Genomic DNA, 16888 nt, shown 5'->3' with positions numbered 1-16888 from the left:
CCAGGAGATTTTATCCTTGTTTTTGTTGCTTTGTGCTATGGTCTACTTTTACTGTGTTGAAGACGTCAGCTAAAACTACATGATGACCCACCGCCAATTCTCTTTTAATGACATCCTCATCTTTCTTTCAACACATAAACACGAAAGTGTGCTTGATAATTCAACAATACGATGTCATGACCATCCGTATTATTTTATTCTCCTTTTATTATATCCCAGTCTCACGGCAGTTCGTGACATAGTCACAGGGGTTGATATCTATCTATCGCTCTCTCTATCTCTCTGTCCATCTATATTTCTATCCATCTCTTCAATATCTATCTGTTCTCTCTCAATTTCTCTATTTCTCAATCTTTCTGTCTTTGTCTACTTATCTGTTATTTTTCTCTGTCTATCAGTCTGTCTGTCTGTCTGTATCAGTCTGTGTTGCAATGGCCACCAGATATGTATTTGACCCACAAAACCCCCATTACCAAGAGGGGAAACACATGGTTCTTGAAATGGAAATTGATCGCCTTATAGCTGAATGCAAGGTCAGAGTTTTTATATACCTCAATCATGTTATACTTGAACATACAGATGGGGGACAAATTAAAGTAAAAACATAATGAATGTGGAAGGATGAGTGTATTAGATTTCAGACAGGTATATTGCATGACGTCATCAACATAGTAAAAGTAGAAAAGGCTCATGGGTACTGTAGTATTTAGTTTACTGTCCTAATGCTTCCGAGTGGCAGAAAGAAAACCGTGGAGCGGACTCGAAAGACGCTTCCTATTGAAATACATTAGATTGAAAGAAGGGAAATACGTGTCCACGAACACGAATCAATGGATGAGCATCAATCCGTGAGACTGGGATATAATAAAAGGAGAATAAAATAATACGGATGGTCATGACATCGTATTGTTGAATTATCAAGCACACTTTCGTGTTTATGTGTTGAAAGAAAGATGAGGATGTCATTAAAAGAGAATTGGCGGTGGGTCATCATGTAGTTTTAGCTGACGTCTTCAACACAGTAAAAGTAGACCATAGCACAAAGCAACAAAAACAAGGATAAAATCTCCTGGTTGAATGTTGAGTAATGTAGTGCTTAAAGTTTAAAAATGATTAACAAATGAGCAAAAACAATGCTTCCGAGTGGCAGAAAAAAACGTGGTGCAGACACGAAAGATGCTTCCTATTGAAATACATTAGATCGAAAGTCCGTGCTGAGTGACACGAAAAAAAGGAAAATTCGTCTTCACGAACACGAATCAAACAGATTACATTTCGTGACCTCTGTCACGAACTGCCGTGAGACTGGGTTGGATGATCAGACAGATGGATGGTTGAAGGGATGGGTGATCGGATGGATGGATGGATGATCAGACGGATGGATGGATGGATGGATGATCAGACAGATGGTTGAAGGGATGGATGATCGGATGGATGGATGGTTGAAGGGATGGGTGATCAGACAGACGGATTTAGGATGTTTGGCTGATCAGACATGGATGGCTAGATGGATTGTCGAACAGATAGATGGGTAGACAGATGGATGATCAGACAAATATATATATATATATATAGAACAGATAGATTTTATATTTATGTTAGATTTGAATTTATATGAAGCCTGGCAACAAAACTCTTTCTGATTCTGGTTCTGATTCTGATTCTGAAATACATTCACTTCCTTTACCAAAGTTAACGGTCTCTCTTTAATAAACTGGAAAATGCAGTTATAACAAAATGCTTCATTTTTATAGGCCATTATAGGCTCTTTTTTTTTGTTTTGGTTTTTAATGTTAAAAAGCCTATTTCTGAAATAAATAAGTAAATAGATGGATGTGATGGGGAGATGTTTTGATTTCTTGTTTATTCAAACCCAGAGGTGATATTTGGGGCAGAACTTAAATAAGGATGCAGAAATACTACGAAACGTTGAATGGTGCCATTTGTTCTGGCACAACAACAAGTGGGCGTGCGCTCGTGAGAACCCACTTTTTCCCTCGTGCCACGTCTCCTGTTCACTACGAGCTCTTGGTTAGTCACATAGTCTAGTCTTTGTATCAGCAAATCCTGTAACAATGAGGAGTCTGATATTTTTGTATAGCCGCTGTCCTTTCAGAGCGACCGATATCAGGTCAGGAGTCTGAAGTTCAAATGAATGTGAAGCCAAATGTCAAGAGCAAGATTTTTTTCATCCGTTCATTGCAGCACCGATGAGACCGTTTTCTAGACTTCTTGTCAAACTGTGGATTGAGCCCAAGAAATGATTTAGCGAGACTGATGTACAACAGCTGGTTTGTCAGAAACAACTCCATAATTAAAGCCAAACGCTGCTGTCTTCCTGCCCTGTGCTCAGCCTAGGCAGTGGAGTGCATGTGCTGTTGTGAGGGCGTGGCTTTAGAAGTCCCATTAAAAGGAGGTGCTTTGGGTTTCTCTCTACTTCCATTAGGTTTCTAAAATCTGTTACAAGTTGGCTGTGATGACTTATAACCATATCTGTATTTCGTAGTTCTTGGTGAAGCTAAAGATAATGGACTACAGCCTGCTGCTGGGGATCCACGACGTGGTGCGGGCCGAGCGCGAGGAAGAGGAAGCAGAGGAGCCGAGCTGCGAGGACGAAGGCGAGACGGAGAACGGCGTCAACCCCGCTCCGCACGTCGGCTCCTACGGCACGTCACCTGAGGGGATCGCCGGCTACATGAACTCTTTTAAGCCCATGGGCCCTGGCGAGTTCGACCCTTACTTGGACGTTTACGCCGTCAAAAGCGCCCCAGGTTAGTTTCTTGGAGAGGTGAGAGGAAGCAGTAGCTGATTCCTCCGAAAGAGTTGACGCATCATTTAGGAAGTGTGGTTTCCCCTCGCTGCTTTGGCAAGAACACAAGGTCAAGTGGATAACAGAGAAAGTGCTGATTATATGTTGACCCCATCTCACTGTGTCGGTTTCCAGGCGCACCACAGAAGGAGGTGTACTTCATGGGTCTCATAGACGTGTTGACGCAGTACGACACCAAGAAGAAAGCCGCACATGCAGCTAAGACTGTTAAACACGGGGTGAGAAATAACACATGAATCGTACATTTATGTTCTCATCGTACTGACATTATTATTATTATTATGATTATGATGATGATGATGATTACATTTTAAATATAGATACGAATACAATTCCTTTTTTTTTTTTCCAGGCCGGTGCGGAAATATCCACCGTTCATCCGGAACAATACGCCAAACGATTCCGCGACTTCATCTCTACTATTTTCGCATAGTGCATCTTTCCCAGTCTTGATCTCGACTGTCTTCCCATGTCGTTCAGTTCGGGGTATCTCTCATTTGTTTTGTATATATTTTACAAAAAAAAAAAAAAAAAAAAAAAACCTCACACGAGCACACACCCGCTACGTAGGCAAGAAAGGACGAGCGTAAACATTCTGATTAATGTTAACAAAATCACCTACATATTTATTTGGGAATAATCCCAGACGAGACTGAAATCACGTTCTTTAACATACCTCTTTAACATAACATATCTATACTCCTGTCTAAGAAATGTGAACCTGTAGCAATACCACCACCCTAAACCATCCTTCCACGTAAGCGAGCTCTGTTTCTCTTTCTGAACTCTCTCTCTCTTCCTGTCTTACAGTACGGAGCGAAGAGAGCCGCCTTGTTGTTCTCGGCGTAACGCGACCCGCTGTTACACACCGCCTTTAACAGCTTTGCTTTCTTTTTTTGTTAATAACTAATTCGTCGGCATTTGTACCTAATGTCTAGAGGGAAAAAAAAAAAAGCAATATTTTGAATGTTGAATATTTGTACAAATTCCTAGAGTATATAGTTCCGAATGTTTTTTCTAGACATTTTATGCCGTTTAGATGAAAAGGATGAAGAAGAAAAAAAAGAAAAGAAATCCGCCGCTTAGGAAACAGCACTAGGATCGCATGCCTTGTTGTTTCATTTTATTTATATTGAAATTCAGTGTTTGGACCAAATATATTTTTTTGAGGATTTTCAAAACAGCTCGAGTTTGTTTTTGTTTTTTTGCTTTTTTTTTATTTATTTTTTATTTTAAGAAATAACATTATTTCACACTTCTCTTCTATTATCGTGTGACTTTTTGCCTCGTTCCAATTACATGCTAATTAAAAAATAGCAGTCATGCAATTAAAGCACACACACACAAAGAAAAACGCATTATTAATAAATTTTGTAACGTTATCAGTCTCGGTGTCACCTGATAATGAGCGAGAGATGAATTTATTAGCTCCAGATGAGTGTAAATAGCGGAGGGTCAGGGACAGGATCTGCATGGCCTCTTCCAGAAGCCTCGATTTGTGCTGACCGTATATTTCCTGTTGCTCTAACAAAAAAAGGAAAAAAAAAAACCAAAAACACACACACGCACGCGACATGATCGTCCTTAACAATGGATGGAAAAAATGCAGGAAGAGTCGAGGGGGAGGACCCCAGTGCGTCGCTGAAAATGCTGACGAGTCGCTGCTAGAGGCTGGAACCGTGTAGTAACGTAGTCGAGTCAAAGCGAGTAAGTATGGAAATGGTGGGAAGACGTAAGGAGGTGTTTTATCTCCCGGCTCACTGAGAGACAGCAGGCCGAAGCACTTTCACGGGGTGTCTTTGTCCTCTGGCGATGCTGCGGAGTTGAAACGGGGACCGGAGTCAAAGGCAATCCTGTCAAGTAAGGAGTAAAACACCGCTCTAAGAAAATAATCAGGACTGGATGGTGCACCGTGGCCTGAGAAGATGCAGTGTTTATTACTATCGAGCTTCTTTTCCTAAAGCACCACGAACCACAATGTTTCGCTCCTCTTATTAAACAGCAATTCTGAGTTTGTATCTACAATCGAACGTCCATGAGACCGGATCATTCCTGTTCTTACTCGTTTATAACTTCTCCCCATATTCAGGCTCTTACAAACTGCCTTGTGTTACTAAGAAACAACAAAACCCTCCATTCTGATAACGGTAAAACTTACTGGCCGTTCAAAGTGCTAACACCGGAGACGCTTTGCATCATTGTAAACAAATAAATAAATGTCCTCCTACAGAATCCTTCACCATATAACCAATGATATGTTTTTCTTTGTTCAGTAAAAATGTGATCATTAAACTTTCAAAGCTTTCGATTCGATTCCGGAGCTTCTGCCATGTAAGTTGTTACCATAGAATCATCGTATGCGAACACCCACGTTCGTATCTCACCATGACCAATCAGTTTTGAGGATTCTTTAGAGAACACTTTATATAATACTGTGTTATTCTGATTAAAGGCCTTCCATGAGGTTATGAGAACCCTTAACCTCAGTGGCCTTAGAAGGTTAAGCATCTGGGTTTTAACCGTGTGCTGGAAAAAAAAAAAACTAAAGCGCCTTCCTCATTCGTGGACGCTGCACACGTTTGCCCTTCCACGCTGGTATTTCCCTCTATTGTCTGAATATTATGGTTTTCCTTAGTTCTTGTATTCAGGAAATCTGAAACTGAAAAGAAAAAAAAATAATAAATCCAGGTTTCACAAACATAGTTGTCTTTCTAACAGGCAGTTTTCAATATCCTTAACACGGTGGTTGGACAGGCTGCACGGGACGGCTTTAAGATCAACTAACGTCATGCCAACTAACGTAGGAATGGGGAACGGTCCAGAACCGCAATTCCGTTCAAATGTCTTTCTCAAATAGACGTCATTGCAAATCTCTAAATTTGCCTATTTTACCTTATCAGAGTTATATATCTTTGTGTATGCTTAAATGAATACAGCCTATTTAATTCATATTTCTTTGTATTAAATGTGTAAATTTGAAGTGGATATACTGTACACTGGATGTCTATTCATTCATTCATTCATTCATTCATTCATTCATTTTCTACCGCTTATCTGAACTGCGTCATCGGGCATCGAGGCAGGATACACCCTTTACAGAGTGCCAACAGGGCACACACACACACTCTCATTCACACACACACACACACTACAGACAATTTTCCAGAGATGCCAATCAACCTACCATGCATGTCTTTGGACCGGGGGAGGAAACCGGAGTACCCGGAGGAAACCCCCGAGGCACGAGGAGAACATGCAAACTCCACACACACAAGGTGGAGGCGGGAATCGAACCCCCAACCCTGGAGGTGTGAGGTGAACATGCTAACCACTAAGCCACCGTGCCCCATGTATGTCTATTAAATAATAAAAAAAAAGTTTAAATTCCCTCCACTATAAAATCACACTGTACAGAAGATGAACAGCAGTGTATACGACTCAGTATGAGTGGCCAGTTCAGTGGATCTCAGTTATAGTAAAGGAGCTAATTAAATGGAAATATATTAGTAATGATGACCGAATCATAGGTCAGTTTAAGTCTGTACTGGTGCGGACCCTCTGTAGCACGTCTTTTGTTATTTTATTCAACATGGACCCCAGTGGTAAACACATGGACAGTGCAGATTGAAAAGGATAATGTCAAGTGTGACGAAATCTTTCTCAGGAATCTTTCGTGCTGTGCATGTCCTATCAGCAGTGCTTTTACACACAGACAGAGAGAGAGAGAGAGAGAGAGAGAGAGATTGCTTGGCAGAGACTTTTGACTTTTAAGCATCTCTTTAATTATCAAAGGTCACATTATCAGTGCCACAAGTTCAAACATGTAAATATAATATAAACCGAACAAAACAATTACAAGATATAAGTACATAAATATAAAAAGAAATTAATATATGAAGAAATAAGGAAAATAGGGAGGAGAGAGAGAGGGAATAGAGGAGTTGGAGGACAGAGAGAAAGAGAGAAGGAAAGAAATTAGAGGGGTTGGAGGAGAGAGAGAGAGAGAAGGAGAGAAAATAGTAGGGTTAGAGGACAGAGAGAGAAGGAAAGAGAGAAATTAGAGGGGTTGGAGGACAGAGAGAGAAGGAAAGAGAGAAAATAGAGGGGTTGGAGGACAGAGAGAGAAGGAAAGAGAAATTAGAGAGGGGTTGGAGGACAGAGAGAGACAGAAGGAAGGAAGGAAAGAGAAATTAGAGAGGGGTTGTTAGAGAGAGAGAGAGAGAGAGATAGGAGGGCTCAGTGTCCCAAAGCAGGCAGAGAGAGGAAACACAAAATCAGCTCCATTCTTCAGCCAGAGCAGTCTTCATTCCTCTTGGACACAAAAGCGTTTTACCGTCACAGCAGCTCTATAAGAGCAAGGTAGGCCTTGTCGATTTTTACTTTTTCCTCAAGGGACCTAAATAGGGACTCTACATAATCTGCCAGTAAAACAAACCAGCAGGATATTCTGTAACAGTCAGTGAAATCTCCTGTCAAATAACAACAAACAGTCAAGAACTTTTCAGACTGCTGAAATATTGTAGCCGCATTCATCTATTACTATTATCAGTAGTGAACAGGGTGTGGTCAAGAATCTCAGGGGTCCCAGAACCCACCCAAAATCTCTTATTGACAACTGAATATTAAAGATTATATCGCCTTGAAATAACCTTCATTAGGTACTTCATTAGCTCTTTTGTAAATATGTTGTACCTCAGAAATATTTTGCTCGTGTAGCTGACCAACTCTCGACTGCAATCAGCATTATTAAATAACTTCAAAGAACAGGCACATACACACACACACACACACACACACACACACACACTTGTGCGCACACACACTGACATTCCGTTTTTTCCACAGAAAATGGAACTCGAACACAACACTACATCAGACCACAATGAAACATCATGGTTTTTTGAATGTAACCTTGAGCTGGACCAGGACACTCGGCGCATTTGGCTCTTCCTGCTCTACCTGTTCCTGTTCATGGTGGGTTTGGTCGAGAACTGCCTGGTGATTTGGGTAAACTGGCGCAGGCGACACTCAGCCAGCGGTGTGCTCTTCTGTGTTATCAACATGAGCCTGTCTGACCTGATGGTGGTTTTCACTTTGCCATTCTTCATGCTGGAAGTAGCAATGGCCGATGTTTGGGTTTGGGGTCGATTCCTCTGCAAGGTGACGCACTTCATCTACGTCATCAACTTCTACAGCAGTTCCTTCTTCCTGGCCTTCATGACTCTCGAGAGGTACCTTACGGTAACGCGACCAAACACGCCTGCATGCTTCCCGCTGCAGCCCAGGCACCGGCGATGGCTGCTGTGTGCCGGAGTGTGGCTTCTGTCCCTGGTTTTGGGGTTGCTAGAAAATGTACACGTAGACCTGCTTGAGTGGCATGAACCCGGCTGCTACGTGATTCCTGAGAAAAACTTCACTGAGTGGTTTCTCTCCCTTGCCTTCTTCTCCATTATCTTTCAGCTGTTAGGTCCTGCGTCGGTCATCATCACCTGCAACATCCTGATTGCGCGGGCCATTCGGGCCTCTCCGGACGTACAGAATCACAGAGATCTTTGGTTGTTGCACGTGTACTCACTGGTCTTCATGGCCTGCTGGCTACCTTACCATTTTATGACATTCATGCTCGTGGTGGACATCCTGAACCCATACCTGATGTCCTGCAACACTACAAAAATAATAGTTTTCTCTTTGAGCATTGTACAGTGTATCTCATTCTTCCATTGCATTGCCAACCCCATTCTCTATAACTTCCTGAGCAAGAGCTTTCGTGCCAACCTCATTAACGATATTTTTTCCCGTCTTTCCTCACCACCGTTCGGCAAGGTAGCCAATACAGCCGATGGTGTGGGGAGGTCACAGCAGAAGGAGAGAAAGCTCAGCAATGCCAGCACCAGTCACTCAGAGATAGGAACCTAAGAAGGAAAGTTCCCATCAAGTCATAATGAAGTCTTCTGAGTGAGCCAAATTTGAGAAGAAACAAAAAGTCCTCCATACCTTTAATTTTGTCTGAACACCTCCACATAGCTAAGGGGTCTATTTTAAAATCATAGAATCATCTCATTTTTTTCGTCCCAGATAAATTAATAACAGTTTCTCAGTGCAAGGACTGGTAGCCATTATGGAAGAACATTTTACGACACTGAACAGTTTGTTTGCAAACACTAGAGCTGGAAGGAACAAATGGAATGGAGTCAAACATCCATGTAAAAAAAAAGGTTAGGGGTTAGTGTTAGTAGTTTTAAAGCAGGAAGGGAAATATCTCCCTGCATCCCACTCCACAGGAAGCGATGGCTTTATTATTGACGAACAAGCCACATGCCACAGAATAAAGGAAGCGCAGCAATCAAACATTTGCACATGATGATCTGTACACTGGACAAAATCTAAACCTATTGCTCTACATTATGTTTATACAAGAACCTATATTTAAAATAAAAAAAAAGTTTATTGTTTTGTTGTGTTTCTTGTTCGGTTTTGTATTGTTTTAATAAAACTCATTTCACAAATTGCAAGACTCGGTTGTTCTGAATTTGTGTCCTTTCGGCCTTTGAGGAAATTTATGACTAAATACAAATTCTGAGAAGCTCAACATCGTACTTCACTCTAACACCTTAATATATGTTAGGAGCAAAATTTTCCTCAGAACTCAGATGAAAAATAAGTGCAAATTATAAATAGATAGATAGATAGATAGATAGATAGATAGATAGATAGATAGATAGATAGATAGATAGATAGATAGATAGATAGATAGATAGATAGATAGATAGATAAATAAATAAAGTATACAAAATATCAAACACATCAACATAAAGGGAAGATAAATAAAAAAAGATTTTCACAGAAATGACCATATATGGAAGAGAGACGCTACGTTATAAGGTAGTTATAAAACCTGCCCATCAAATCCATATGTGCTTTTTGAACATCCTCCTTCCAGATTAAATCCCACGTCCACCTTGAGGTTCTAATAATCTAGAAATCCATAGCTGACATAAAATCAATCCACATCTTACATGTACTACGATAGCAAAAACGTATTTATTAGCATTTTTCTCAACTGCATGTACACGTTTACTGAAAACATGGTTCACTTTCTCTAAACTCTAAAAACAAATCCAAAAATTCACACACCAAACTCCACACACTAAAGCACATACGGAAGCAAACAAAAAGGAAATTTTGTCTTTAAATCAGTAAACTTTAATAAAATAGTACTTAAAATCTTACATCAATGACATTAGAAATGACATTAAAAACGTGTTGTATTTCTTCTGCTTTTGGATGCACGAATTGTTGAACGTTACATCGGTGAATGTCAGTGGATGTCTTTTGGGGTAATCCGGTTATTAGTAACTCTGTACATAAAGATGAAGAAGGGTGAAGCTTATAAAAAGATGACAGTTAACAAATTTTGTTTTGTTAAATTTTTAGCACAACCTGGTGCTGGTGTATTAATGGAATGACTTTATCCTGTATTTTGCAGTTTTTAGTAGCACTTTTTAGAGCACTGTGGGGCTTTTTGTGCCGAGCCGATATTTGTGCTGAGTGACGTGTTAAAAGTTTAGAACAAGTTAACGCTGTATGAAAAATCTGTGCTGTACTTTACTTGAACGTTTTACAAGGTTTAGCAGTTACCCAAGATACAACAGATCACAAAATGTCACCTGTGCTCAAAACTTTCTCAGGAATCTTTCCTGCTGAGCATGCCCTCCTTCCTGCCCTTAGAGAATGTCCTATCAGCAGAGAGAGAGAAAGAGAGAGGGGGGGGGGGAGAGAGAGAGAGAGAGAGAGAGAGAGAGAGCGAGGGGGGGGGCATAATGCCCCAAAGCAGCTAGGGAAAGGACTAATGCGCCACAACTTTTCTGCCAGAACAATCTTCATCTCTCCAGGATACTGCACCATCAGAGGGCTCTTACCCTCAGAGCTCCACAGTCAAGGTAGGTCTTGTCGTCATTATCGTTGTTTTTCTTTTTATTTACTCTTTTTTAAACCTAATAAAAACGAAAGATATATTAAATCTTATACATGATTACATAATTGCCATCTTTAGCAAAGCATCACAGTGCAGCACAATTTATCTTTCCTATCTCAGCAATCAATCTTTATCTTTCCTGAAACTACCAAAAGCACCCAAAGATTGTTGATATCTAGAGAGTGTGTAGAACTTCCTCTATAGTTTAGAGCACATATAAGGACGACCATGAAGTGATACTTATTGAAAATGATTTGAAACAGTGCTTATGGATCAGCATAATCCTGTTAAATAACTGTAAAGCAATAACGCGTTTAACCTTTTTTTCTTTCTCCACAGAAAATGCACATCGATCACAATTCATCAGACTACAATGAAACATCATGGTTTCACGACTGTAACATTGAGCTGGACCATAACTCTTGGCGCATTTGGCTCTTCCTGCTCTACCTGTTCCTGTTCATGGTGGGTTTGGTCGAGAACTGCCTGGTGATTTGGGTAAACTGGCGCAGGCGACACTCAGCCAGCGGTGTGCTCTTCTGTGTTATCAACATCAGCCTGTCTGACCTGATGGTGGTTTTCACTATGCCATTCTTCATGCTGGAAGTAGCAATGGCCGATGTTTGGGTTTGGGGTCGATTCCTCTGCAAGGTGACGCACTTCATCTATATCATCAACTTCTACAGCAGTTCCTTCTTCCTGGCCTTCATGACTCTCGAGAGGTACCTTATGGTAACGCGGCCAAACACGCCCGCATGCTTCCCGCTGCAGCCTAGGCACCGGCGATGGCTGCTGTGTGCCGGAGTGTGGCTTCTGGCCCTGGTGTTGGGGCTGCTAGAAAATGTACACGTAGACCTGCCTGGGTGGCATAAAGCCGGCTGCTATATGATTCCTGAGAAAAATCACATCGAATGGTACGTCTCAGTTAGTTTCCTCTGCTTTATCTTCCAGTTTTTGGGGCCTGCGTCTGTCATCATCACATGTAATATACTGATTGCACGGACTGTTCGTGCCTCTCCGGAAGTGGAAAATCGTAGGGATCTTTGGCTCTTGCATGTGTATTCACTGGTCTTTGTGGTCTGCTGGCTTCCCTACCACATTGTGATGCTCCTGATGACGCTGGATGACATAGATCCACGCTTGTCCTGCAACACTATGTATATTGTGTACTTCTCCTTTGGTATTGTACAGTGTATCTCGTTGTTTCATTGCATTGCCAACCCCATTCTCTATAACTTTTTGAGCAAGAGCTTTCGTGCCAACCTCATTAACAATATTCTTTCACGTCTTTCCTCACCACCGTTCGGAAATTTTGTGTGGAGGTCACAGCAGAAGGAGCGAAAGCTCAGCAATGCCAGCACCAGTCACTCAGAGATAGGAACCTAAGAAGGAAAGTTCCCATCAAGTCATAATGAAGTCTTCTGAGAGAGCCAAATTTGAGAAGAATCAAAAAGTCCTCCATACCTTTAATTTTGTCTGAACACCTCCACATAGCTAAGGAGTCTATTTTAAAATCATACAATTATCTCATTTTTTTGGTCCCAGATAAATTAATAACAGTTTCTCAGTGCAAGGACTGGTAGCCACATTTTAAGACACTGAACGGTTTGTTTTTATTGTTTTCAAACACTCGAGCTGGAAGGAAGGAAGGAATGAATGCCTTTATTGTCATTGTATTACGCATACAACGAAATTAGGAGCGCTACTCCCGATTGGTGTAAGAAAAACGGACATATAATCACAGCCAATAAAAACAGACATATAATCACAGCCAATAAAAACAGCCATATAATCATAGCCAATAAAAACAGACATATAATCACAGCCAATAAAAACAGACATATAATCACAGCCAATAAAAACATACAAAAAACAGACATATAACCACAGCCAATAAAAACAGACATATAATCACAGCCAATAAAAACAGACATATAATCACAGCCAATAAAAACATACAAAAAACAGACATATAATCACAGGCAATAAAAACAGACATATAATCACAGCCAATAAAAAGATACAAAAAACAGACATATAATCACAGCCAATAAAAACATACAAAAAACAGACATATAATCACAGCCAATAAAAACATACATATGACCACAGACAATAAAAACAGACATATAATCACAGACAATAAAAACAGACATATAATCACAGACAATAAAAACGAACATATAACCACAGACACTAACAATACACCAAGTGAAATTCACATTAAAAAGTCTGAATAAATCGACCATTTACGCAATGGAGTCAACCGTCCATGTAAAAAAAGGTTAGGGGTTCCTGTTAGTAGTTTTAAAGCAGGAAGGGAAATATCTCCCTGCATCCCACTCCACAGGAAGCGATGGCATTATTACTGACGAACAAGCCACATGCCACAGAATAAAGGAAGCGCAGCAATCATACATTTGCACATGATGATCTGTACACTGGACAAAATCATTTTGTATTGTTTTAATAAAACTCATTTCACAAATTGTAAGACTCGGTTGTTCTGAATTTGTGTCCTTTCGGCCTTTGAGGAAATTTATGACTAAATACAAATTCTGAGAAGCTCAACATCGTACTTCACTCTAACACCTTAATATATGTTAGGAGCAAAATTTTCCTCAGAACTGAGATGAAAAATAAGTGCAAATTATAAATAAATAAATAAATAAATAAATAAAGTATACAAAATATCAAACACCAACATAAAGGGAAGATAAATAAAAAAAGATTTTCACAGAAATGACCATATATGGAAGAGAGACGCTACGTTATAAGGTAGTTATAAAACCTGCCCATCAAATCCATATGTGCTTTTTGAACATCCTCATTCCTCATTGGCTGATAAGTGACCGACTCGACTAAGATCTCCGGGGAGACGCGCTTGATTCCTGCCCGGTTCCATAGAGACAGCGGTGCTGACTGATACATTTGCTGCTGTAAAGGCTGTAAACTGTAAAGCTTTATTGTGGCAGCAGAGACAGCAAAATCTTTTTTAAATTTATTTAAATAAGAAATGAACACCACTGATGTGTCTTTTATTTCAAGTTTAATTTCTTATGTGTTTGTAATATCAAGCTCTGGTTGTTCCAAATCCTGTGTTTAAGCAAAACTAAAGTTTGTTTCCATATGAAAAAGGTTGAACATTACATATCAGTTGCAGTTCATTTTTCAAGAAATATTCAGTATCCCAATATCAATATCCCATCCCATAAAGACGAACAAGGGTGAAGCTTATAAAAAGATGACAATGAACAAATTTTGTCCCTTAAAGGATGTTTTTAGCACAACCTGGTGCTGGTGTATTAATGGAATGACTTTATCCTGTATTTTGCAGTTTTTAGTAGCACTTTTTAGAGCACTGTGGGGCTTTTTGTGCCGAGCCGATATTTGTGCTGAGTGACGTGTTAAAAGTTTAGAACAAGTTAACGCTGTATGAAAAATCTGTGCTGTACTTTACTTGAACGTTTTACAAGGTTTAACCAAGATACAACAGATCAGAAAATGTCACCTGTGCTCAAAACTTTCTCAGGAATCTTTCCTGCTGAGCATGCCCTCCTTCCTGCCCTTAGAGAATGTCCTATCAGCAGAGAGAGAGAAAGAGATAGAGAGAGAGAGGGGGGAGGGGGGGAGGGAGGAGGGCGTAATGCCCCAAAGCAGCTAGGGAAAGGATTAATGCGCCACAACTTTTCTGCCAGAACAGTCTTCATCTCTCCAGGATACTGCACCATCAGAGGGCTCTTACCCTCAGAGCTCCACAGTCAAGGTAGGTCTTGTCGTCATTATCGTTGTTTTTCTTTTTATTTACTCTTTTTTTAAACCTAATAAAAACGAAAGATATATTAAATCTTATACATGATTACATAATTGCCATCTTTAGCAAAGCATCACAGTGCAGCACAATTTATCTTTCCTATCTCAGCAATCAATCTTTATCTTTCCTGAAACTACCAAAAGCACCCAAAGATTGTTGATATCTAGAGAGTGTGTAGAACTTCCTCTATAGTTTAGAGCACATAGAAGGACGACCATGAAGTGATACTTATTGAAAATGATTTGAAACAGTGCTTATGGATCAGCATAATCCTGTTAAATAACTGTAAAGCAATAACGCGTTTAACCTTTTTTTCTTTCTCCACAGAAAATGCACATCGATCACAATTCATCAGACCACAATGAAACACCATGGTTTTATGAATGTAACCTTGACTTGGACAATAACTCTCGGCGCATTTGGCTCTTCCTGCTCTACCTGTTCCTGTTCATGGTGGGTTTGGTCGAGAACTGCCTGGTGATTTGGGTAAACTGGCGCAGGCGACACTCAGCCAGCGGTGTGCTCTTCTGTGTTATCAACATCGGCCTGTCTGACCTGATGGTGGTTTTCACTATGCCATTCTTCATGCTGGAAGTAGCAATGGCCGATGTTTGGGTTTGGGGTCGATTCCTCTGCAAGGTGACGCACTTCATCTACGTCATCAACTTCTACAGCAGTTCCTTCTTCCTGGCCTTCATGACTCTCGAGAGGTACCTTATGGTAACGCGGCCAAACACACCCACATGCTTCCCGCTGCAGCCCAGGCACCGGCGATGGCTGCTGTGTGCCGGAGTGTGGCTTCTGTCCCTGGTGTTGGCACTGCTAGAAAATGTACACATAGACGTGCTTGAGTGGCATGAACCCGGCTGCTATATGATTCCTGAGAAAAATCACATCGAATGGTTCGTCTCAGTAAGTTTCCTCTTCTTTATCTTCCAGTTTTTGGGGCCTGCGTCTGTCATCATCACTTGTAATATACTGATTGCGCGGACTGTTCGTGCCTCTCCGGAAGTGGAAAATCGTAGGGATCTTTGGCTCTTGCATGTGTATTCACTGGTCTTTGTGGTCTGCTGGCTTCCCTACCACATTGTGATGCTCCTGTTAACGGTGGATGACTTGGATCCATACTTGATGTCCTGCGACACTATAGATATTGTGTACTTCTCCTTTGGTATTGTACAGTGTATCGCGTTGTTTCATTGCATTGCCAACCCCATTCTCTATAACTTCCTGAGCAAGAGCTTTCGTGCCAACCTCATTAATAATATTCTTTCACGCATTTCCTCACCACCGTTCGGCAACATAGCCAATACAGCCGATGGTGTGGGGAAGTCACAGCAGAAAGAGCGAAAGCTCAGCAATGCCAGCACCAGTCACTCAGAGATAGGAACCTAAGAAGGAAAGTTCCCATCAAGTCATAATGAAGTCTTCTGAGAGAGCCAAATTTGAGAAGAATCAAAAAGTCCTCCATACCTTTAATTTTGTCTGAACACCTCCACATAGCTAAGGGGTCTATTTTAAAATCATAGAATCATCTCATTTTTTTGGTCCCAGATAAATTAATAACAGTTTCTCAGTGCAAGGACTGGTAGCCATTATGAAAGAACATTTTACGACACTGAATGGTTTGTTTTTATTGTTTTCAAACACTAGAGCTGGAAGGAAGGAATGAATGAATAAATGCTTTTATTGTCATTGTATTACGCATACAACGCAATTAGGAGCGCTACTCCTGATTGGTGTAAGAAAAACAGACATATAATCACAGCCAATAAAAACAGACATATAATCACAGAAAATAAAAACAGACATATAATCACAGACAATAAAAACAAACATATAACCACAGACACTAACAATACACCAAGTGAAATTCACATTAAAAAGTCTGAATAAATCGACCATTTACGCAATGGAGTCAACCGTCCATGTAAAAAAAAGGTTAGGGGTTCCTGTTAGTAGTTTTAAAGCAGGAAGGGAAATATCTCCCTGCATCCCACTCCACAGGAAGTGATGGCATTATTACTGACGAACAAGCCACATGCCACAGAATAAAGGAAGCGCAGCAATCATACATTTGCACATGATGATCTGTACACTGGACAAAATCATTTACTTCTTGGCTTCACTGCTAAAACCTATTGCTCTACATTATGTTTATACAAGAACCTATATTTAAAACAGCAATTAAAAAAAGTTTATTGTTTTGTTGTGCTTTTTGTTCGGTTTTGTATTGTTTTAATAAAACTCATTTCACAAATTGTAAGAC

General features: G+C 40.4%; 3 protein-coding genes across 5 annotated transcripts in view; all 3 read left to right on the top strand.

The window, feature by feature from the left end:
* Nucleotides 1-4212, top strand: part of pip4k2ca (phosphatidylinositol-5-phosphate 4-kinase, type II, gamma a) — an 11251-nt gene extending 7039 nt beyond the window's left edge. Inside the window, exons 8-10 of the mRNA XM_027144876.2 lie at nucleotides 2507-2771; nucleotides 2945-3048; nucleotides 3183-4212. Coding sequence (XP_027000677.2) covers nucleotides 2507-2771; nucleotides 2945-3048; nucleotides 3183-3263 — 450 coding nt within the window. The 3' untranslated portion in view covers nucleotides 3264-4212. The remainder of the gene's footprint in view (nucleotides 1-2506; nucleotides 2772-2944; nucleotides 3049-3182) is intronic.
* Nucleotides 3183-12646, top strand: LOC113641880 (G-protein coupled receptor 182-like). Of its 2 annotated transcripts, XM_027144973.2 has the most exons (3): nucleotides 6978-7189; nucleotides 7676-8682; nucleotides 12128-12646. In XM_027144973.2, the coding sequence occupies exons 2-3, from the start codon at nucleotides 7679-7681 to the stop codon at nucleotides 12189-12191; spliced, it is 1068 nt and encodes a 355-aa protein (XP_027000774.2). In that variant the 5' UTR covers nucleotides 6978-7189; nucleotides 7676-7678; the 3' UTR covers nucleotides 12192-12646. The 2 variants fall into 2 exon arrangements, with proteins under 2 accessions (XP_047663580.1, XP_027000774.2); XM_047807624.1 differs by lacking the exons at nucleotides 6978-7189; nucleotides 12128-12646 and adding an exon at nucleotides 3183-3316 and having other exon boundaries at nucleotides 7676-9344.
* On the top strand, nucleotides 10693-16888 carry LOC113641881 (G-protein coupled receptor 182-like). 2 transcript variants are annotated; one of them, XM_027144978.2, is made up of 2 exons: nucleotides 10693-10770; nucleotides 14947-16888. In XM_027144978.2, the coding sequence occupies exon 2, from the start codon at nucleotides 14950-14952 to the stop codon at nucleotides 16012-16014; it is 1065 nt and encodes a 354-aa protein (XP_027000779.1). In that variant the 5' UTR covers nucleotides 10693-10770; nucleotides 14947-14949; the 3' UTR covers nucleotides 16015-16888. The 2 variants fall into 2 exon arrangements, with proteins under 2 accessions (XP_027000779.1, XP_027000778.1); XM_027144977.2 differs by lacking the exon at nucleotides 10693-10770 and adding an exon at nucleotides 14437-14571.

Source organism: Tachysurus fulvidraco, chromosome 23, assembly GCF_022655615.1.
Source record: "Tachysurus fulvidraco isolate hzauxx_2018 chromosome 23, HZAU_PFXX_2.0, whole genome shotgun sequence".
Taxonomy (NCBI): domain Eukaryota; kingdom Metazoa; phylum Chordata; class Actinopteri; order Siluriformes; family Bagridae; genus Tachysurus; species Tachysurus fulvidraco.
This window is presented reverse-complemented; position numbering and strand designations above follow the sequence as displayed.

Coding starts and splice junctions, on each gene's coding strand:
- LOC113641880 (XM_027144973.2), top strand. CDS start 7,679: ATGGAACTCGAACACAACACTACATCAGACCACAATGAAACATCATGG. Junction 8,683..12,127: donor ACAGCCGATGGTGTGGGGAG/GTCACAGCAGAA, acceptor TTTTGTGTGGAG/GTCACAGCAGAAGGAGCGAA.
- LOC113641881 (XM_027144978.2), top strand. CDS start 14,950: ATGCACATCGATCACAATTCATCAGACCACAATGAAACACCATGGTTT.